Source organism: Pan troglodytes, chromosome 9, assembly GCF_028858775.2.
Source record: "Pan troglodytes isolate AG18354 chromosome 9, NHGRI_mPanTro3-v2.0_pri, whole genome shotgun sequence".
Taxonomy (NCBI): domain Eukaryota; kingdom Metazoa; phylum Chordata; class Mammalia; order Primates; family Hominidae; genus Pan; species Pan troglodytes.
The window spans coordinates 68,381,834-68,404,232 of NC_072407.2; the positions used below are offsets into that span (position 1 = coordinate 68,381,834).

At 49.4% G+C, this 22,399-nt stretch overlaps 2 protein-coding genes, 1 long non-coding RNA gene and 1 pseudogene across 7 annotated transcripts in view; 3 read left to right on the top strand and 1 right to left on the bottom strand.

Annotated features, from left to right (window-relative positions):
* SF3B2 (splicing factor 3b subunit 2) lies at nt 1-17,188 on the top strand. 4 transcript variants are annotated; one of them, XM_508570.9, is made up of 22 exons: nt 1-808; nt 964-1,010; nt 1,318-1,395; nt 3,385-3,624; nt 3,844-3,894; nt 5,141-5,258; nt 5,569-5,678; nt 6,351-6,447; nt 6,611-6,702; nt 7,127-7,342; nt 7,498-7,635; nt 7,812-7,892; nt 8,082-8,309; nt 8,882-9,031; nt 9,986-10,075; nt 10,191-10,298; nt 11,307-11,414; nt 11,698-11,840; nt 11,926-12,027; nt 16,242-16,341; nt 16,444-16,629; nt 16,970-17,188. In XM_508570.9, the coding sequence occupies exons 1-22, from the start codon at nt 676-678 to the stop codon at nt 17,039-17,041; spliced, it is 2,688 nt and encodes an 895-aa protein (XP_508570.2). In that variant the 5' UTR covers nt 1-675; the 3' UTR covers nt 17,042-17,188. The 4 variants fall into 4 exon arrangements, with proteins under 4 accessions (XP_508570.2, XP_009421775.1, XP_009421776.1 ...); XM_009423500.5 differs by having other exon boundaries at nt 281-808; nt 5,572-5,678; XM_009423501.5 differs by having other exon boundaries at nt 448-808; nt 3,847-3,894.
* On the top strand, nt 1,435-1,519 carry LOC112204933 (small nucleolar RNA U13; annotated as a pseudogene).
* LOC134807259 (uncharacterized) lies at nt 15,573-17,814 on the bottom strand. Its single transcript, XR_010147262.1, has 2 exons — nt 17,677-17,814; nt 15,573-16,961 (listed from the first exon to the last, which is right to left on the bottom strand). It is a non-coding gene; the product is annotated as an uncharacterized LOC134807259 (long non-coding RNA).
* A 753-nt stretch (nt 17,815-18,567) lies between these two features.
* The window catches only part of PACS1 (phosphofurin acidic cluster sorting protein 1), a 173,586-nt gene continuing 169,754 nt past the window's right edge, over nt 18,568-22,399 (top strand). The window contains exon 1 of one of the 2 annotated variants that reach the window (XM_001170787.7): nt 18,568-19,141. In XM_001170787.7, the coding sequence (XP_001170787.1) occupies nt 18,786-19,141 (356 nt within the window). In that variant the 5' untranslated portion in view covers nt 18,568-18,785. Of the gene's footprint in view, nt 19,142-19,245; nt 19,448-22,399 lie in introns of those variants that run through there. The other variant, XM_063783108.1, reaches the window with a different exon arrangement.

The following is a 22,399-nucleotide window of genomic DNA, read 5'->3' on the forward strand; positions in this document are numbered from 1 at the left end:
GACATTTGAGCCGGCCTGGAAGGTGGAAAAGGGGGCTTTAGAGTCGCCCTTCCCCCAGGTCGGCAGCTGGAGCTCAGCCCGGGCAGGCCTGCTGCTCTCCCGGCTCGGATCCCCTTTCAGCCCATTCATCCGGGCCTGGGCCGGGGGTGGGCGGGCAGACAATCAGACACTGTTTTATCCCAGGCATCGGCTCCAGCCTCCCGCTTGGCGCCCGCAACGCGGGGCAGCCGGGGAAATGAGTCTCTCGGGACTCCCTGGGAGCGTAAGCGTTCGAGGATCTGACCGGAGGGCCGGGCCGGAAAGCTTGAGAGCCTTCGCTCCCGCAGGTGAGGCGCAGAAAACACTCCCTCGGGGAAGTGCCAGCCCTCCTCGCAGCCCCGCCCTCCGGCCCGCCGCCGGCCTTCGGGGCCGTAGCCGCGCGCAGGGCCCGCAGAGACCGACACCTGCGCACTACAACTCCCAGGAGGCCTCGCGACCAGACCGCCGAGGGGCCACTAGAGAAAGGTGCGTCTGCGGCGAATCCCGTCGCCCAGCGCACGGCAGCGGGTGTGCCTGAGTGCGCGTCGCCTCCCAACCAGAGAGGACGTGGCTTACGGCGCCACCGGAAGTTCCGGAAAGTGGGCCCTGAGGCTGGCCCGAGCTTCCGGGTTGGTCGCGCGCCTTCCTGCGGCTAAGATGGCGACGGAGCATCCCGAGCCTCCCAAAGCGGAATTGCAGCTGCCGCCGCCGCCACCTCCAGGCCACTATGGCGCCTGGGCTGCCCAGGAGCTTCAGGCCAAGTTGGCAGAGATCGGAGCTCCGATCCAGGGTGAGGAACACAGGAAGTCGAGGGGCCTTTACGGGCCTGCGGAGAAGCGGAGCCTGGTTACCCGGGAGACCCGGGCGCGAGGGGCGGAGGCAGGCCGCTGGGGCCTGACCTGGCCGGGCTGGCCTGCCCCATTGATCGTGTACTTTGCCCTGCAGGTAATCGCGAGGAGCTGGTGGAGCGGCTGCAGAGCTACACCCGCCAGGTAGGTGTTGGCGGCGGGACGTCAGGATAGGCCGAGCTTCTCCAGGAGACCTTATATACCCCATCATGGCTCGGTCTTCATTCTTTCTTTATCTCGGCACAGCAAGGCGGAGGCTTGCCCTTTTTAGCTTGTTCTTGCCTTTGCCAGCTTAGTTGTAATTTCTTGTATCCATCTTGGTCCTCTTCAGTGCCCAGCCAGAGCGCTGGCAGACAGGCACTGGGTACGTTTTGTTGAATGAATTGGGAGCGAACGTCGTTTAGTGAAACAGCTAGTTTTGGACTGACCTAGAGTCCTTTCTCTTTTGCAGACTGGCATCGTGCTGAATCGGCCGGTTTTGAGAGGGGAAGATGGGGACAAAGCCGCTCCACCTCCCATGTCGGCACAGGTAGGGAGATTCTTCTGTTTTTTAAGATTCCATCTGCTGATCCTTTTGTAGTTCATGAGCATGATGATTGGGTGTTCACGTGCATGTGTGAGATGTGACACCCTTGCACATTACTCGCCTGACCTGAGTGGGGGAAAAAAAAGATTCCATATGTTCAGGGTAGCCCTTCCTCTCACTTGCAGTGTTGGGCAGGGAGGTACTGCCATGACAGAATTGTGAGCTCTTCAGTTCTCTCTTTGATGCTGACACTTGCCTCCTTTTCCACTGTCTGCTTCTCCAAAAGCAGCTTGTGGCCGGGTGCAGTGGCGCATGCCTGTAATCCCACCACTTCGGGATGCTTAGATGGGACGATCGCTTGAAGCCAGGAGTTCGAGACCAGCCTGGGCAACATAGTGAGACTCTGTTACTACAAAAAATTTTAAAAATTAGCTGGGCACGGTGGCACGCGCCTATAAAGTCCCTATAAAGAGGCTCAAGGATTGCTGGAGCCCTGGGGTTGGAGGCTGCAGTGAGCTCTGGTTGCGCCACTGTACTCCATGTACTCCATCCTGGGTGACAGAATGAGACTTTGCTTCTTTAAAAAAAAAAGGGGGGAGGTGATGGGGGAGGGGCTGGGAGAGTGTCAGAAAAAATAGCTAATGCATGCCAGGCTTAATACTTAGGCAGTGGGTTGATAGGTGCAGCAAACCACCGTAGCACACATTTACCTATGTAACAAACCTGCACATACTGCACATGTACCCCAAAACTTACAATAAAATAAAATTAAACCAAAAAATAGGAAAAAAAAAAAAAGAGGCAGGGCGTGGTGGCTCATGTCTGTAATCCCAGCACTTTGAGAGGCCAAGGCAGGTGGATCACCTGCGGTCAGGAGTTTGAAACTAGCCTGGCCAACATGGCGAAACTCTCTCTACTAAAAATACAAAAATTAGCTGGGCGTGGTAGCACATGTCTGTAATCCCAGCTAGTTGGGAGGCTGAGGCAGGAGAATCACTTGAACCCTGGAGGTGGACGGTGCAGTGAGCCGAGATCAAGCCACTGCACTCCAGCCTGGGCAATAGAGCGAGACTGTCTCAAAAAAAAAAAAAAAAAAAAAAGAGAGGCAGGGCATGGTGGCTCATGCCTGTCATCCCAGCACTTTGGGAGGCTGAGGTGGGCGATCACTTGAGGTCATGAGTTCAAGACCAACCTGGCCAACATGGTGAAACCTCGTCTCTACTAAAAATACAAAAATTAGCCAGGCATGGTGGCAGGTGCCTGTAATCCCAGCTACTTGGGAGGCTGAGGCACGAGAATTGCTTGAACCTGGAAAGCGGAGGTTGCAGTGAGCTGAGATTGCGCCATTGCACTCCAGCCTGGGTGACAGAGCGAGACTCTTGTCTCAAAAAAAAAAAAAAAAAAAAAAAATACAGCTTGAATACAAGGAAGCCTGACTTGTCCTTACCCAGCTGGAAGCAATCACCCTTTTCTTTGCCTGCCCCAGGCACAGTTCCCATGTTCTTTTGCGTGACATCGAGGACTCCCTGATTTGATTTCACACCCCTTGCGTTTAGTAGTCATTGGGGTTTGCATTGCCCAGATACAGTGGTTCCTGTTTATGTAAGTCCTCTCAATTTCCATGTTCCTTCTGATCCAGGATTTGCCTCATTTTCTCTAAAGCAGTGGCTCTGACCTGGCATCTACTGATCTCTGTGTGTAGGATGAGGAGTCCCTAGATGGCCTCAGAGGCGTCTTTGAGTCTCCTAGAATTGTATGCAGAATCTGTATTCAGGATATCTTTCTGGAGAGAGTGGATAGCTTCCTTTGGTTGGTGCCGGAAGTTAACATTCTCATATCTTTATAGAGCTGTGGAGCATTCTCTCTTATGGAGTGGTAACTATGTATCATTTGACTTAGAATTCCAGCTCCTGACTCAAAGTAGATCCCCCAGATATTTGCAGAATGAGTAGATAAATGCTTCCTAGTTTTATGATCATATTTTCTCCACAGCTCCCTGGAATTCCCATGCCACCACCACCTTTGGGACTCCCCCCTCTGCAGCCTCCTCCGCCACCCCCACCACCTCCACCAGGCCTTGGCCTTGGCTTTCCTATGGCCCACCCACCAAATTTGGGGCCCCCGCCTCCTCTCCGTGTGGGTGAGCCAGTGGCACTGTCAGAGGAGGAGCGGCTGAAGTTGGCTCAGCAGCAGGCGGCATTGCTGATGCAGCAGGAGGAGCGTGCCAAGCAGGTAGGGCAGGTGGCAGCCCTGGCCTTGGACTCATTAGGTCCCTGAAGGGGCAGTGGAGCCTTAGAGAAAGCTGGGTCCTAGAACTAAGGCTTCTGGGAAGGTCGGGACTAAAGATTGGAACATGGGCCCTTGACTGGAAGAGGATCTCAAGAAGCAAGAGTTGTGGCAGATTGGCGTGTTGGGTATTGGTGCTGGTATGAACTTGTTTTCTTTTTTAAGCAGGGAGATCATTCGCTGAAGGAACATGAGCTCTTGGAGCAGCAGAAGCGGGTAATACCCCTCCCCCTAACCTTTGACCTCGTGGTCCAGTCCGTTGGCTGTCATTTATAGTGCTTAGAGTGCACCATTCAAGTTTTCCCTGGAGGCTACTTTGTTCTCAACTAAGTTCTAGTATCTTCCAAAGCTTTCAATTTTTCTTGAAGTTCAGGAATTGACAAACTATGACCTGTGGCCTGCATGTGTATGGCCTGTGAGCTAAAAATAACTTTAAAATTTTTTAAGGGTTATAAGAAAACCCAAACCAAAAATATGTACCAGAGTCTGTACAGCAACCCATAAAGCCTAAAATATTTACCTTCTGACCTATTATAAAAAGAGCCTGCTGACCTCTGCTCGCCTTACATGACATCATTCTAGATAGGACTCTGGGTAATTGAGTTATTTGTATTGGATTTAGACAGAATAGGACTGTAAGTCTGGGAATGTTATATAAGATATTTGGCCCCAGAGGTGCATTGCATCAGTCATTACCCAGTGGGTTACTCAGGAGTATTAAAAAGTAAGTGTTAAAAAGCAACAAGTATGAGCTGGGTGCCGTGGCTCACACCTGTAATCCTAGCACTTTGGGAGGCTGAGGTGGGTGGATCGCTTGAGCTCAGGAGTTCGAGACCAGCCTGGCCAACATAATGAAACCCTGTCTCTCAGAAATACAAAAATTAGCCAGGTGTGGCGGCGCATGCCTGTAGTCCCAGCTACTTGGGAGGCTGAGGTGGGAGGATGGCTTGAGCTGGGGAGGCAGAAGTTGCAGTGAGCTGAGATCATGCCACTGTACTCCAGCCTAGGCAACAGAGCCAGACTCTGTCTCAAAAAAAAAAGAAAAAGCCACAAGTCTGGACCTGTGGGTAAAGTACTGTCTTTGCCCAGATTGTGCTGGATCTTGAGGGGTGGATATAAGAAAAGAGCTCAAAAGTTTCTTCTGTATAATTTAATCTTTTGGGGAAGAAAACTCTCTGAAAAGTAGAAGGCATTGTTTGGCTCAATATGAAATTCTCTGCTAGGAACCAGAAGTTTCCTGGGGTTTTCCTTGGTGTTATTTCTAGGGATTTTCCGTTGTGATGAGAGGGCTCCTCCGTTTGGATTAGTAGCCTGGAAGTGTGGGGGTGGAGGGGATGTCAGCACCCAAGTGGTTCATGATTGTTCTCCTTGGGCCCATTACCCGGCTGAAAGAATGCATTTGCCAGGGGCTGCCTGCCAAATGCGTTTTCAGGCAGTATCTACTCCCACTTCCCTCCCGTAGGCAGCTGTGTTACTGGAGCAGGAACGACAGCAGGAGATTGCCAAGATGGGCACCCCAGTCCCTCGGCCCCCACAAGACATGGGCCAGATTGGTGTGCGCACTCCTCTGGGTCCTCGAGGTGAGACCCTGGAACCGAGGGGAAGGGCAAGGAAGGTGATTTAGACATTTTTAAAAAGACTTTTAAAGTATCTATCACATTTAAAAAGGGCATATATAGTAAATATATAGTTTAATGGTTTTTTACACACTGAACACACCTGTACAACCAGCACCTGGACCATGATCCAAAACATTACCAGCATTCCAAAAGCCACGCCACGTGCCCTCCTCCCCTGCAGGTTTACCATCACCCTTTCAGCAGGAGAGGTAATTTTTTACATGAGTGTTTTGCCTCTTCTGACATTGGATTTCTTTTTCCCGTCTCTCAGTAGCTGCTCCAGTGGGCCCAGTGGGCCCCACTCCTACAGTTTTGCCCATGGGAGCCCCTGTTCCCCGGCCTCGTGGTCCCCCACCGCCCCCTGGAGATGAGAACAGAGAGGTGAGACTGATGATTTATTCCTAGGGATAAGAGAGTGGTAGTTTAGGATGGGACTATTTTTGGATTTTTAGAGAAAGGTTCTGTGAGAAGATAGGGGGACTTAAATTCCTGGGGGTAGTGGGGAGCCCTACTTATTTAAACTAAGGGTATGGCAGAGGGACTGGGGAGACATTACTGAGGCAGAGTCTTGGGGTCCCTCTGAGGAACACTAAACCCCACTGAGCCCAGTTGGTGTTGCCCACTCTCTGCTGCTTACATCACCTGGGCAGCAGCCTTTCTAGTCTAAGAGGTGGAAGTTGGTGGAAAAAGGGCACTGTGGGCTGGGTGCGGTGGCTCACACCTGTAATCCCAGCACTTTGGGAGGCCGAGGCGGGCGGATCACCTGAGGTCAGGAGTTCTAGACCAGCCTCAACATGGAGAAACCCCATCTCTACTAAAAATACAAAATTAGCCAGGTGTGGTGGTGCATGCCTGTAATCCCAGCTACTCGGGAGGCTGAGGCAGGAGAATTGCTTGAACCTGGGAGGCGGAGGTTGTGGTGGGCCGAGATCGCGCCATTGCACTCCAGCCTGGGCAACAAGAGCAAAACTCCATCTCAAAAAAAAAAAAAAAGAAAAAAAAAAAGAAAAAGGGCACTGTGATTTGCCTTCTCTGACTGGGTGTCTCTGGCAGATGGATGACCCCTCTGTGGGCCCCAAGATCCCCCAGGCTTTGGAGAAGATCCTGCAGCTGAAGGAGAGCCGCCAGGAAGAGATGAATTCTCAGCAGGGTGAGTGCCAGGCGTTCTGATGCTGTAGCCACAGAACCTGGAGAGGCTGAGCTGAGTCCTCATCCCTCTGTCCCTTTCCCTGGCTCTTGGTAAAGGCAGGTTACTGTGAACGAGTGCAGGGCAGTGGCACCGTGAAGACTCATCACCACCTTCTTCCTTACAGAGGAAGAGGAAATGGAAACAGATGCTCGCTCGTCCCTGGGCCAGTCAGCGTCAGAGACTGAGGAGGACACAGTGTCCGTATCTAAAAAGGAGGTAGGGATTGGAGCTGAGTCTGGAAGGAAAGCCAGGAGATGGGACTTGGGTACGGAAATAACACAATTTGTAAGTGTTCAGTAAGTAATAGCTTCTATTTTGTGCCAATTTCCGCCCTCAGCATCTTATAGATATTTTTCATTTAATTGCTTTGAGTTCCAAGTACTATACGTGCCTACATTTTACAGCTGAAAAAGCAGAGGTTCTGAGACGCACAGTAATTTACCCAAAGGCATACAGCTTGTGAGTGGCAGAACTTTGGAGTCTGACTCCAAGGCCCCTTCGCAGCTACTTCATGAGATGGCCTCCTTGGGAAAAGCCTGACTGTTGAACTGTGGGGGAGAATGGGGGAGGAGTTTAGGGGTTGGGGTGCTGGCACAGTGCTTGGATTCCCTGACCCAGCTGGTTTTCCTCCTCTTGACAGAAAAACCGGAAGCGTAGGAACCGAAAGAAGAAGAAAAAGCCCCAGCGGGTGCGAGGGGTGTCCTCTGAGAGCTCTGGGGACCGGGAGAAAGACTCAACCCGGTCCCGTGGCTCTGATTCCCCAGCAGCTGATGTTGAGATTGAGTATGTGACTGAAGAACCTGAAATTTACGAGCCCAACTTTATCTTCTTTAAGAGGATCTTTGAGGCTTTTAAGGTACAAGGAGAGCACACTAGGAAGGGGCAGTGCCAAACAGGGAAGGGGCTCAGAGGTGGGTGAGAGGCAGCGGTGAACAGGCATCTTTTAGTGCTGCCCTTAGGAACTGGGAAGGGGCTCAGAGGGCAGGGGTTTCACCTTGTCTGCCTCCTCAGCTCACTGATGATGTGAAGAAGGAGAAAGAGAAGGAGCCAGAGAAACTTGACAAACTGGAGAACTCTGCAGCCCCCAAGAAGAAGGGATTTGAAGAGGAGCACAAGGACAGTGATGATGACAGCAGTGATGACGAGCAGGTCAGGCCCAGCCCTCCTGGTGGGAAGCAGGGACTCTGGGCACAGGTGGCTGAGATGCATCCAGAGAGGGACCATGGTGAACTCTTGCAGAGCTTTGGTGGCTTAAGGTTGGGGTGGGTTGGGCAGTTTCATTCACATCTGAGTCCTGCTTAAAAGGGCTGATTGTTCTGTTCTAGGAAAAGAAGCCAGAAGCCCCCAAGCTGTCCAAGAAGAAGTTGCGCCGAATGAACCGCTTCACTGTGGCTGAACTCAAGCAGGTAAGACCTGAGAGGATCCTGCAGGCCCTGGAGCCCAGCTGGGAGACCACCTGGGAAGCTAGGGAGGTGAAAAGGAGTTCTTTGAAGGAGGTGTGGGTGATTTGGGTTTGGGTCCTTTGAGGAAGAAGAAGAGCTTCAGAACTGAGAAGTCGGGGCTCTCGAGAACACGGATTACTATGTGTTTTCCAGCTGGTGGCTCGGCCCGATGTCGTGGAGATGCACGATGTGACAGCGCAGGACCCTAAGCTCTTGGTTCACCTCAAGGCCACTCGGAACTCTGTGCCTGTGCCACGCCACTGGTGTTTTAAGCGCAAATACCTGCAGGGCAAACGGGGCATTGAGAAGCCCCCCTTCGAGCTGCCAGACTTCATCAAACGCACAGGCATCCAGGAGATGCGAGAGGCCCTGCAGGAGAAGGTGAGGGCCTGGCAGGGCTCAGACCTGCCCCCGGGTGTCCCCATCCTTCATAGCAGTGTGCTTCAAAATGGGAATCTGGTTTGAAACCCACCTACCACCTACTTGTTACTTGTCTAATTATCCTTTTGTTTTCCTCCTCTGCTCTTCCTCCCCTCTGCCTTCACTTTGCCAGCTCACCTGGTGACTCCTTTCTCAGATGTACTTTGTGGCTAGAGATTCATGATGGTTGTGTAACTTCTTCATTTTAAAGCTTTTAGTTAAATGCTTTGAATTCAGGAGGTAGAAAAGAACATGGGGAAGTCTCTGCTTTCCAGAGAACTGATGAGATTCATCTCTTGATGAGATGGTTTAAAAACTAGTTATTGATATACACGGCTGAGGCTGATATTATATAGTCTGTTTTGTTCAGTATGGATTATGTAATTTTGAAAGGTTTTAGCAGGAAGGATTTTGATGACTTTCAGGGTGAGATAATTGAGGCTTCCCATGATCTCATTTGGAGTTGGGAGCTGGATTCTCTACATGAATTTGGTGAGTACTTGTTAAGGCTTGTTTGCTGCCATTCTCCACAGGAAGAACAGAAGACCATGAAGTCAAAAATGCGAGAGAAAGTTCGGCCTAAGATGGGCAAAATTGACATCGACTACCAGAAACTGCATGATGCCTTCTTCAAGTGGCAGACCAAGCCAAAGCTGACCATCCATGGGGACCTGTACTATGAGGTTCGGGAGGGGGCTGGGAGAGGTCAGGCTGGGCCTTGGGGTTGAGACTGTCTAGGGCTTTTGTTTGTTTGTTTGTTTTTTAAAAAAAGATGGAGTCTCACCCTGTTATCCAGGCTGGAGTGCAGTGGTGTGATCTCGGCTCACTGTAACCTCTGCCTTGTGGGCTCAAGCAGTCCTCCCATCTCAGCCCCCTGAGTAGCTGGGACCACAGGCACACCACACCTGGCTAATTTTTTGTATCTTTGGTAGAGACAGGGTTTCGCTATGTTGCCCAGGCTAGTGTGGAACTCCTGAGCTCAAGTGATCCACCCACCTCAGCCTCCCAAAGTGCTGGGTTTATAGGCATGAACCACCGCACCTGGCCAAGGAGGGCTTTTGAAGCAACTACGATAGTTCCTCAGCCTTAGAATTGCCCATCGACTACCCTTGGATGAGATGGAATTTTAAAATGAGGTTCTATTTGGAGGAGAGATGCAGATCGGGTGGCTTCTTTCCCTGATAGACTCTTCGTATCCTGTCTTAGAAATGATAATAGTTTGTGGTAGGTGGTTTAGGGATGGAGGGGCCAAGGGGCAGATGCTTTTAGGAAACTTTTAATATTGGGAGTGGTAGAGAAATTGCTGGTTTTTTCTGATCCTTGAAATCGTAGTCACCATGATGTCATGGAATTTATGAGGTGGAAGAATTTTGCATATCTTCCTGTCGAGTGCCCTCATTTTACAGATGAGGAGGCAGGTCCTAACGTTGGCCGTGTTCTCATAGTGGGTTATTGACAGCACTGTGAGTCTGGCCTGGTTTTTATTCCTTCCCCCACTTTGGCCAGGGAAAGAAGTGATGAGAATCAGAGTGGGAGCCAGGTAGCCCTCACTGGGATTTTATATCTGATGTGCGTTAGGATTGTGCTCCCACTCAGTGTCTGGGTCTACAATGTAGCATGCTCTGCTTTTCCCTCAGGGGAAGGAGTTCGAGACACGACTGAAGGAGAAGAAGCCAGGAGATCTGTCTGATGAGCTAAGGATTTCCTTGGGGATGCCAGTAGGACCAGTGAGTGTCAGTTAGCTGTCTGGGGAAGCAGCGAAGAGGCTGGTGGGGATTGGAGCGGAAGGCAGAGACAGGGATAGGGTTTGGCAGATGGTATCCTGTTCTCTTTTTCCTGCAGAATGCCCACAAGGTCCCTCCCCCGTGGCTGATTGCCATGCAGCGATATGGACCACCCCCATCGTATCCCAACCTGAAAATCCCTGGGCTGAACTCGCCCATCCCTGAGGTGAGCATTGTCCTTTCGTTCATTCTTGGCCATTTCTGCTTTTGAACTGGAAGGTAATTTGTTTGTTTTCCTTCTCTAACTCCACCATGTGTCTCTTTATTTACTTAAAAAATATTTTATTGACACATAATATTTGTCGTATACCATGTGTATGTGTAGAAAAACAAGTAATGGTTTTTGTTTTTTAAAAAAACTGACATGCTCATCATAAAATATTCAGTCAGAATTGACAAGTACAAAGATGAAAGCAAGTCACAATTTTACCACTCAGAAATAGCCAAATTCACTGTTTGGTGAATGTGTTTCCAGATATGTCTCTGAATATTAAGAATGACCAGAGAGAAATAATTTTACCTCAGCCAGATGTGGTGTCTCAACACCTGTAATCCCAGCACTTTGGGAGGCTGAGGTGGGAGGATCCCTTGGGGCCAGGGGTTTAAGACTAGCCTGGGCAACATAGTGAAACCGCACCTCTACTTTAAAAAAAAAGAAAAGAAATAATTTTTTTTTTAGCTTCACTTCAGTCTCTCGGAAATAATTTTATCTCAAGAATGTCTTCAAATTTATTCTTATTTTAAAATAAGCATTAAAAAAATTGATGAGTCATTAAAGTAAAACAGTAGTATTGTTAAATTTTAGATAGAAATTTCTGCCCCTTAAGATAAATAGATTCTGAACAAGCTAGCTTTCCAAAGTTAGGAAAACTCAATAAGAAATTGAAGTCATGTTTTCAATGTACGTATTTTGGTTTCAGACAGTAAAGACTCTGCCATGACAGAAGTTATTAGCATACTTTCTGCCTCCTGTCTCCTTATCCTGTTGCCTCCAGATTTTAGTTGTTTATTAATTTTGGTTTCTAATGCTTCATAACATTTGATTTAATTCTGCAGTCATAATTTCTGGAGTTCCCAAGTATCAGCTCTGTACTTTTGAGTGTGCCTTTTCTCTAGGGCTTCAGAATTTCTTTTGCAGCTAAGGAGTGAACTGATCGTGCTCACTGTCTTGCAGAGCTGTTCCTTTGGGTACCATGCTGGTGGCTGGGGCAAACCTCCAGTGGATGAGACTGGGAAACCGCTCTATGGGGACGTGTTTGGAACCAATGCTGCTGAATTTCAGGTATGGGCCATGTACTGGCGATCTTGGTTTTACTTAATGTCATGAAGGTTAGATTGTTGGTTTATAGCTTCATTATCAGGGAGTTGTGTGTTCTGACACAGCAGAGTCTGGAAAAGGGCATACATTTTCCTGAGATGTTAATGTAAGCTCCTCACTAGAATTTGAGCTCTAGGTAGGTAGGGATTATTGTGTTTTGACTCTTACACCCCTTCAGCTTAAAACAGCCTGGCACATAATAGGTACTTAGAAAACATTTGTTGAATGATAAAGTGATCTCTTTCAGACCAAGACTGAGGAAGAAGAGATTGATCGGACCCCTTGGGGGGAACTGGAACCATCTGATGAAGAATCCTCAGAAGAAGAGGAAGAGGAAGAAAGTGATGAAGACAAACCAGATGAGACAGGCTTTATTACCCCTGCAGACAGGTGGGAGAAGCAGAGAATGCCTCTTGGAAGTGGGCTATCTTTGGGGTCCTTCTCTTTACTCCAGAGCTTGTTCCTCTCTTTACAGTGGCCTTATCACTCCTGGAGGCTTTTCATCAGTGCCTGCTGGAATGGAGACCCCTGAACTCATTGAGCTGAGGAAGAAGAAGATTGAGGAGGCGATGGACGGGTAAGGGTACCAGACAGGGCTGAGAGGGGAGGACCTTCACTTCCCTTTGGCTGGCTGGCTGACTGTTGTTCCTTTCTCCCTCATCCCTTTTTAAACAATTATTGAACCAACTCTCTGCCAGGCACTACTGTAGGCAGTGAGGAGTCAGCAGTTGAGGTAAACTGGTAATCAGAGAACAAGATACTTTCAGATGTAGATAAGGATGTTGAAGCAGAGGAAACTGGGTAATGGGATGGGGTGGCAGGGACGCCTTTGGGAAGGCCTCACTGGGGAGGTGGTGCTTGAACTAAGACCCGAATGAAAAAGCGCCAGCCACAGGATCATCTGGGTCAGAAGTAACAGTAAATGCAAGCAAGTGCAAAGGCACTGAGACAGGGATGGGCTAGTATTTTGAAGCTCCATTTTTAGGTAGTTGAATGTGTAGTGTTGTTAGTTCTTCATGAATTGACCCGTTTATCATGAAATGACCCTCTCTTTATCCATTCTGCTCTTTGTTCCCTTTTTCCTGTTTTTCTACCTTCTTTTGGATTACTTGAACAATTTTTATGATTTCATTTTATCTCCAGTGTTGGTTAATTAGCTGTTAAGTTTTTGCTTTGTTATTTTAGTGGTTGCTCTGGGGTTTATAGATCATGTCTTTATCAGGATCTACCTTCTCTTGATGTTACACTGCTTCCAGATAGTATTAAGAGCCATTATAGTATACTTCATTTCTCTCCTCCCAATTTTTGCACTATATTGTCATATATTCACTTTTACATATGTTATAAATCCTATACTATATAGTTATTATTTTTGTTTAAATGGTCAGTTATCTTTTAGGGAGGTTTAAATAAGAATCATGCATGAAGCCATGTAGTTACCATTTTTGTTTCTTTCATTTCTTTGTGTATATCCAGGTTTCTATCTGATATCATTTTTCCTCTGCCTGAAGGGCTTCCTTTAACATTTCTTAAGTTAGGGGGCATGGTGGCTTAAGCCTGTAATCTCAGTACTCTCAGTACTTTGGGAGAAGGCTGAGGTGGTAGGATTGCTAGATTCCAGGAATTTGAGACCAGCCTGGGCAACATAGTGAGACCCCATTTCTACAAAATATTAAAAAAACATTTCTTGTATTGTGGGTCTGCTGGTTTTGAATTTGTTCTGCTTGAGTAGTCTTAAAAATTGTTTATTTGGCCTTCATTTTTGAAAGATCTTTGCCAGGTATAGGATTCTAGGTTGACAATCTTTTTTCTTTCAATACTTTTTTTTTTTCTTCTTTGAGATGGAATCTTGCTATGTCGCCCAGGCTGGAGTGTAGTGGTGTGATCTTGGCTCACTGTAACCTCCACCTCCTGGGTTCAAGCGATTCTCCTGTTTCAGCCTCCCGAGTAGCTGAGATTACATGTGCATACCATCACACCCAGCTAATTTTTATATTTTTAGTAGGGATGGGGTTTTGCCATGTTGGTCAGGCTGGTCTCGAGCTCCTGGCTTCAAGTGATCCGCCTGCCTTGGCCTCCCAGCTTGTTGGGATTACAGGTGTGAGCGACCGCATCAGCCTTCTTTCAGTACTTTTAAGATGTTGCTCCAGTGTCTTCTTTCTTGCATTGTTTCCAGTGAGAAAACTGCTGTCATTCTTACCTTTGTTCCTGTGTACATAATGTGTCATTTTTATTTGGCTGTTTTTAAGATTTTATCACTAGTTCTAACAATTTGACTACAATGTGCCTTGGTGTAGTTTCTGAATGTTTCTTTGCTTGGGGTTTTTTAAGCATCTTAGATCTGGGTTTTTAGTTTTTATTAATTTGGGGAAAATTTTGTCATGATTTCTGCAGATATTTTCTCTGTTCCCTTCTCTTTCCTTTGGGAACTCAAATTATTCCTCTATTAATGAAATAATAAATGAAAAAATAAATGAAGAGCTCACTGATGCTCTTCATTTTTAAAGAAATTCTTCTCTCTTTGTATTTCACTTTAGAAAATTTCTATTGCTATATGTTCAAGTTTACTATTATTTTCTTCTGTAATTTCTGATCTAACAGTAATCCCATACAATATAATTCTCCTTTCTAGAAGTTTGATTTCGGGTCTTTTAAATCTATTCTTTCTCTCTTAACTTTTTGAACATGTGGAATGCAGTTATAACAATATTTTATTTTTATGTTATTTTATTTTATTTTATGACGGAGTCTTGCCCTGTTGCCTAGGCTGGAGTACAGTGGCGTGATCTCGGCTTACTGCAACCTCTGCCACCCAGGTTCCAGCAATTCTTGTGCCGCAGCCTCCCAAGTAGCTGGGACTACAGGCGTGCGCCACCCCACCCAGCTAATTTTTTTGTATTTTTAGTAGAGACAGGGTTTTACCATGTTGACCAGGCTGTTCTTGAACTCCTAACCTCAGGTGATCCGCCTGCCTCGGCCTCCCAAAGTGCTGGGATTACAGGCATGAGCCACCACACCTGGCTATAACAACATTTTAATGTATTGTCTGCTAACTCTAACATCTGTGCCATTTCTGGGTTGACTGCCATTAGTTGATTCATTTTCCTCATTATGGATTGTATTTTCCTACTCTTTTGCACGCCTGGTAATTTTTTTTTCTTTTCCTTTCTTTTTTGAGAGAGGTTCTCACTGTGTTGCCCAGGCTGGTCTTGAACTTCTGGGCTCAAGCAATCATCCTGCCTCAGCTTCCCAAAGTGCTGGGATTACAGGTGTGAGCCACCAGGCCTGTCCAGTGCCTGGTAATTTTTTATTGAATGCTAGGCTTTGTGAAATTTACCTTGTTGGGTCCAAGATATTTTTGTATTCCTGTACATTTTCTTCAGCTCATTTGGGAATATAGTTATATGGAGATAGTTTGATCCTTTCAGGTCTTGTTTTGGGGTTCTTGAGGCAGGACTGAAGCAGTCCTCCCCATTGTGAGGCACAAGTACCTGTGTACTCTACCCACCACCCTATGAATCAGGAGGTTTTTCCGGCTGGCTAGTGGGAGTTACACTATTCCCAGTTCTGAGTGAGCAGCAGGTGCTGTTATGAATCCTTTTGGGTGCTTCTTTCCCTGTCCTTGGTAGGCATGTGCTGCTTAGTACTCCCCTGCATACTTGAGGACCTTCTGTAGGTCTCGAGTTCTCTCTCTGCTCTTTTCTCCAGTACTCTATCCTGTGAACTCTAGCTGCCTTGATCTCCCTGGACTTTCAGTTTCATCCTCCCAACTCACGGAGTCCTCAGGGCTCTCCATGAGTCTCCCCTCTGTTCTGTGGCCTGCAAACTCTCAGGTGTGGTATGCTGGGGCAGTTGAAGGGCTCATCACATTTGTTTCCTATCTCGCAGGAATCACTGTGCTTTGTTGCCCCATGTGTAGTGTCTTGAAAACCACTGTTTCATATATTTTGCCCATTTTTTGGTTGTTTCAGGCAGGAGGGTGTATCTGGTTCCTCTTGCTCCTTGTCAGGAAGCAGAAGTCTCAAGCTTTGCATATTCAAGGAAGAAAAATAAAGAAGGGTACTGTGGACAGAGTATAGTGAGGAGGGCTTGGGTAAGGGACCAGGCTATGAACCCTTTAGGTCATGGTAAGGAGTTTGGATTTTATTCAGATAATGATCAGAAGCCTCAGAGGGTTTTGAGCAAAGGTCTGACAGGACCCGACATCCGTTTTAAGGTATTTTCTCTGGCTCCTGTGTGGAGAATAGATTGTCACCTCTTCCAGTGGGAGAGGTGGAGATGATGGGCATAGTCTGGGGTGATAGTGGTAGATTTGCTCTTGTTCCTAGTGTAATCCTTGAAATTAGTGGTGAAACTGGCTGTGGATGGCTCTTGCGTTGGAAGGCCTGGAAGTGTGAATTACATACATGAGAACTCCAGGCATGACATTCTTCGGGTGGGAACTGTTGTCGCCTGCTCTCTCTTGCCAGCTTCTCTGTACCAAAGTTCTTTTGGAAACTTTGAGCCTCTCTGACCTTTTGACCTTTATGTGCATGTGGGAGTCCTGGTCTGTGATCCCTTGACTTGATTCAGGGGGCCCCTTAGCTCCATCTGTGTTCCCTGGAGTCAGCACTGTGCCACCCCCCCGCCCAATTCTTTTCTGTCATGGGCAGAACTGCAGAGGCTGCATCCTTGGGGAGCTCAGAAGCTCTCCAAGGCGCTGAGTGGAGGTGCCACCTGTATCTTTTGTTTCCGCTTCTGGAGACCCTTTTGTCCCTTGCTTTTTGGGCCTGATCCCATTGTCCTTCACAGAAGTGAGACACCTCAGCTCTTCACTGTGTTGCCAGAGAAGAGAACAGCCACTGTTGGAGGGGCCATGATGGGATCAACCCACATTTATGACATGTCCACGGTGAGTACTTGGAGGATACTGCTTTTGGAGGCTGAGAAAGGCAGCAGAAGCTAGGGCTTCTCTGACTCTTTGGAGATGACCAGGCCCTGATCTCCTTTCCAGGTTATGAGCCGGAAGGGCCCGGCTCCTGAGCTGCAAGGTGTGGAAGTGGCGCTGGCGCCTGAAGAGTTGGAGCTGGATCCTATGGCCATGACTCAGAAGTATGAGGAGCATGTGCGGGAGCAGCAGGCTCAAGTAGAGAAGGAGGACTTCAGCGACATGGTGGCTGAGCACGCTGCCAAACAGAAGGTAGGCGCTTCCAGGGGCGCTGGGCTGGGTGAGAGCCAGGGACCCTGGCCTGCCATTTTCAGTGGCGTGGTGCCCTCTAGTGGTGAGAGTGAGGGTGGCCTCTGCTTGCTGCCCTGTGCTTCCTTAGATTTGGAAGTCTTAGAAATCCTCCAGTGGGCTGCCCTCTTTAAGGACGATGAGGGGGAGGAACTCAGCCAAGTCTGAGAGGGAGCTCGAAGAGAATTCAGATTCAGCGCCTTTCCCACAGACTTCTATGTCTATGTCAGGCTGCCCACCCTTGTTTTGGGGGTCCGGGGGTGGTTCAACCTGTCGTAACCTGTGTCTCTTTCTCCCTATACAGCAAAAGAAACGGAAAGCTCAGCCCCAGGACAGCCGTGGGGGCAGCAAGAAATATAAGGAGTTCAAGTTTTAGGTCCCCTCACACTAGCCCTTTTTTTGGCCCTACGTCTGGATGCCTGGGCTTCACACAAGAACCACCTCTCCCGCAGTTCCCAAGGACTTGTCATTTCATGTTCTTATTTTAGACCTGTTTTGTAAATAAAGCTGTTTCCCAAGGAAAGAGATGAATATTTAACACTCCTGAGCCTCCCTCATCTCCTTTTAGCCCCTTCTTGCAAAAGGACTAAAATAGTCTCTTTCTACAATCACTGGGCTGCCCCAGTAACCACGAACATAAACTGGGATTAGACGGCGCATTTGACTGGTGGTGACGCCAACCCCAGGCTGAAATCTGTGTTTCACCACTGCCCTGCTTTGTAGGAAGGCTTGGGGGAAGTACCTCTAGGTCTGGTTTGACCTTACTACTTTGTCCTTGGGGAGTAAAAATAGCCAGATTAGCGCCCTAGCGCCGCGGAGGAAGTAACAGTGGGCTTGGGAAGTAGGCCAGGGCAGGCCTTCCCAACTGACCTTGTGACCAGAAGTTCAAGTCCTTACCTGTGCGACAACATAGCTCAAAAGCTAAATTGTCTTGAGTCCATATGAACCCTTGGGTTCAAGCAACACTAGTCGCTGGGGTTTGGGATTTGTATGTGGGATGGGGGGACTTACTTTCTCCAGGTTGTAATCTGGTCCTGAGCAGCCTTTCTGACAGACTAGAGCAGGCTGGATCACTGGCTCCCATGGGCATTTGCCAGCCTGTGGGGAGGGTAGTCATGCGCTGCTGTTGTACTACTGTTGGTGTTTAAGTGCACCAGTGGAGGCGCTCACTTGCCGGAGGGTTCAAGATGGTCTCGGGGTTGGGGGGGGCATGATCCAGATAGGACGTGGCAGCTGAGCTAGGCCTTAGGAGGAATGGAATTTTAGAAATTTGGTAACCAACAAAGCACTGGCACTCTAAAGAGGCATTTGGGGGGTAGGGAAAGAAGAGGAAGGTTGGCTCCAGATGGGCCCCGGGGTAGCTTGAGAATTCACTTATGCGAAGAACCTTCTGGACTCCAGGTCCCTGAGCCCCCGCTTGCCCTCGAGGCGGGAACTTTCCGGGTCACAGGCACCCGCGGTGGTGGCGGGCCCCGGGTCTCCGCCGACCTCTCTGTTTGCCGGGGCCGCAGGGCAGGGCTAGGTCGGCAGGCGGAGAGCCGGCTTCCCCGGGCAGACCCCCACCGCTGGCGGCGGGTTCCGCCTTGGCTCCGAAGACCCGAGGGGCCGAGGCGCGCTCCCGCGGCGGCCCCCTCCCTGCAGGGACCGAATCCCGGAAAAGCCGGGTTTCCGCTGGCGGGGCCGCGGCCGGCCGTGGGCGGGGAGGGGAGGAGCGGGGGCACACTGGCAGCGGATTTGAGGGCAGGACCCGTGGGCGCGCGCTGGCCACAGACCACCCCTTCTACTCCGCGGGAGCGAGGGGCGCGCGCGGCTGCACGCAGGGCGCGAGCGCGCCCGGCCCGGCCCCTCCGCGCTGGGTGGGGCCGCGCGGGCCGGGCTCCCCGCCCCCTCCCGGACACGCCCACCCGTGTCGGCCTCGCGAGCCGCAACAGGCAGCGGCGGTCGAGCGCGAGGCCCGCGCGCCCAGAGGCCCCGCGCGTGCGTGCAGCTCGCTGGCTGCTCGCGCTCGGGCAGGCGGGCTGAGGAGGCTGCCGCGCCCCCGCCGCCGCCGCCGCCGCGGGGGAAGCCTGGGAGCCAGATCGGCGTCGCCTCGGCCTCCGTAACCCCCGCCTAGCCGGGCCATGGCGGAACGCGGAGGGGCGGGCGGTGGTCCCGGAGGCGCCGGGGGCGGCAGCGGCCAGCGGGGATCCGGGGTCGCCCAGTCCCCTCAGCAGCCGCCGCCGCAGCAGCAGCAGCAGCAGCCGCCGCAGCAGCCGACGCCCCCCAAGCTGGCCCAGGCCACCTCGTCGTCCTCGTCCACCTCGGCGGCGGCTGCCTCCTCCTCGTCCTCGTCTACCTCCACCTCCATGGCCGTGGCGGTGGCCTCGGGCTCCGCGCCTCCCGGTGGCCCGGGGCCAGGCCGCACCCCCGCCCCGGTGCAGATGAACCTGTACGCCACCTGGGAGGTGGACCGGAGCTCGTCCAGCTGCGTGCCTAGGTGAGCGCGGGAGGGTGCGGCGGGGCGCCGGGGGAGCGGGGTGGCCGCCGGGGCCCAGCCCTCCCCGCCCCAGCGCCCATGGGGTCCCCGCCCTCCATCTCCCCGACTGTCCCGCGGCCCGGCCTGGCTCCAGCCAGGCCTCCCGGGACTCCTGCCACGGGGACCCGCCCTCTCCTGGCAGCCCCACCTTCTGCCTGGGGCCAGGACCACCCTTCTGTCCTCCCGGAGGGACCTTCTGGCCTCGGCCCCGGGCTTTCTCCGATTGGGCTGACCGAATCCGGCCTTCCTGGCAGTCAGTTTCCCTGAGTAAGTCACTCTCCTGCCTCGCCGGCGCCGGGAGCTGTACATACATGGATGTGGTATAGATCTCTTGATATTATTATTTCCCAATAGACTCAGCATGTGCCAAACTCGATTGTCACCTCTTGCAGGTAAAGCTCATATAATCACCCTAGGGGCTTCTCATTAGCCTTCGGCACACATGTTCATTTGAACTTCATATTACACACGTTCTGTCCCAAGCGCTAGGCTCTTAGTTTTGGGGCCCTATTTAATGTGTCCTCAAGTGTATTTTTACCTCCCCTCCCCCACTAAAACTGGTCCCAGAATCTCCCAGCTCTGCAGGGCTCTATGAAATTACTGCCTTGTTCCTAAATTCAATCCATTCCTCTCTGTCTGTTGGAACCATCTGGGGACTTTCCTTCCATTGGCAAAATAGGCCTGAGTTTGGGAATATTTTCTGTTTCTGTATTGGCAAGGCAGTCTGTCTCCAACTCTGGGGACAGTGTGCTGTGTCTTACAGTTTGCCACTTGAATAAGACGGTGTGTGGAGCTGGTTTCACCCAGAAAGCCCAGAGAAGTGCCTGGAGGTGTTCTTTTTTGTCACCTTGTAGCTGAGTTGATTCTGTTGCCTTGAAGTCTTGGGCTCTCTCCTCACTGTTGGTTAGGCAGACGGATGTGTAAGTCAGAGTTAGAGAGGATTGCTGGGCTCCCCCCTCAACTGTCTTCCTTTCCCCACCTTTATTCTGGATAATATTGTTTTATATATATATCCCAGATAGGAATGATGAGAGTACATCTTTCTGTTTCGCTCAGCTTAAGGAACAGAGCATTATCGCTTCTGTTGAAGCTCTCAGGGTGCCCCTTCCTGACTGTCTCCCCTCTTCCTTTTACAAAGGTAAACACTATTTTGAATTGTGTTTATCATTTCCCTTGTTAGAAAAAAATTAGTTTTACTACATAATGCATCTCTATATATTTTATAGTTCTGAATGTTCTTGAAGTTTGTGTACATGGTGTCATCCTGTATGTGTTCTGTGACTTGATTGGTTTTTTTATTTTTTTTTAAATCAGCATTAGGTTTGTGAGAATCATCCATGTGGTATGGTAGCCATAGTTTAAATATTTTCATGATGGGTAGTATTCTGTTGTGTGAATGAATATACTGTAATTCTCTTGAATATGTAGGTTGTTTCCTGTTTAACACCCACAGTAATGCACACATTTCCCCCCAGGACTCCTAGTGCTCTTGTGCAGAAGTTTCTTTAGGTTGTATTCATATGGAGGGGTGGGATTGCCGCTCGCAGGGTATAGATCTGGGACTTCACTAGGCAAAAGTAGATTGTTTCCACAGGCTGCTTCCACTCTGTGTTTCCACATCACTTAACAGATTTACACAATGTTTTTTTTTCTCTGTCCTTTCTCTAGGGAAATCAGGAGCCACATTAATTTAGTTTGCTGTGGCCAGATCCATAGCACAACACCAAGCTCAAGCGAGAGTTGAGTATGTGATGGTGTTCCTCTCTTGATCCTAAGCAGGCCTCTCTTTCTATACAGGCCCATCTTTTATCGCTGAAGTATCCTAACCCACCTCTTTCACACATAGAAACACTGTGTTCCTTCCTACGTGGGTCCAGTCTTTCCCATTTCTCCTTCACTTTCATGCCTGTGTTTGGTGACGTTTGGGCAGCTGCCTTCTCCATCTCGTTAGGTTGAAAAGGCGCGAGCCGACTGGCAAGGAGCTGCAGCAGAGGGGCGTGAATGAAATCATTGACTGCTGTTGATGTTTGGTCTGCCCCTAGGTCTTTTGGTCACTGCAAAGTCCACGTAATAAATTATTAGCCTAAGAAACAGCCAGGCATCCTGATCAAATGTATAATTATTATGCTAACTTGCTGTGAGAGGCTTAGGCGGACTTATTTTTACATTCCGGGAGTGTGCAGTTATGTCACGTTTACTGACCACTCCTTGAGTTTGTCCACTGTCCTGCTCCGACCTTGTTTTCCATCCATCACCCTTGTACCTCCTCACTCCTTGTGGAACACATGTGCTCTTTGAGCATTTTGCAGGCCGGAATAACACCCTGTGGGGAGAAAATGGCCTGCCATTGGTCTTTCCAATTATTAGAGTCATCTGGTTAATTTGAGGTCTCCTGGGTGTCCTTGTTCATGTTGTTTAGAATATATAGGCAACATGCAGCACTCTATGGAGGGATTAACATTCTTGTCTCATGTAACTCAAACGGGACACAAATACATGAGATACATGCCCTTTAGAAATGTAAACATGCTTGTGGATCTAAGGTTAGGTGTGCATAAGAATGTCATGGGATTTGGTCTCTTAGGGCAGAGAAGAGGGGCTCGAACAGTACAGTGTTAGGAAGGTCCTGCTGCTTTTCTTGATGCCTGTCAAAATATAATTTTCTTTTGAAAAAAATACCGTTTCCTGTATTAGATATTTAAATAAAGAGCAGTGTAGTTGTTCTTCAGGTAGGTGTCTGCTCTTATTTAACATCTGTTAAATTCCCCCAGAATACATAGTACTTTTGAAAAACTTTATATAGGTGAATAGCTTACTCACAGCTGGTTTTAAAAGAATGAAATTGTTCTGTTGATCACATTTTTCACCAGCATTTTTTGTTTTTTTTCTTTAGATGGAGTCTTGCTCTGTCATCCAGGCTACAGTGTAGTGGCACAGTCATAGCTCACTGCAGCCTCCAACTCCTGGGCTCAGCAATCCTCCAGCCTCAGCCTCCCAAGTAGCTGGGACTATAGGCATGTGCCATCACACCTGGCTTTTTTTTTTTCTTTTTTTTTTAGAAACAGGGTCTCACTATGTTGCCCAGGCTGGTCTTGAACTCCTTGCTTCAAGCTGTCCTCCTACCTCGGACTCCCAAAGTGCTGAGATTACAGGTGTGAGCCACTGTGCCCAGCCTTTTACCAGCATTTTTATTTAAAGACAAAATGATTAATATATGTC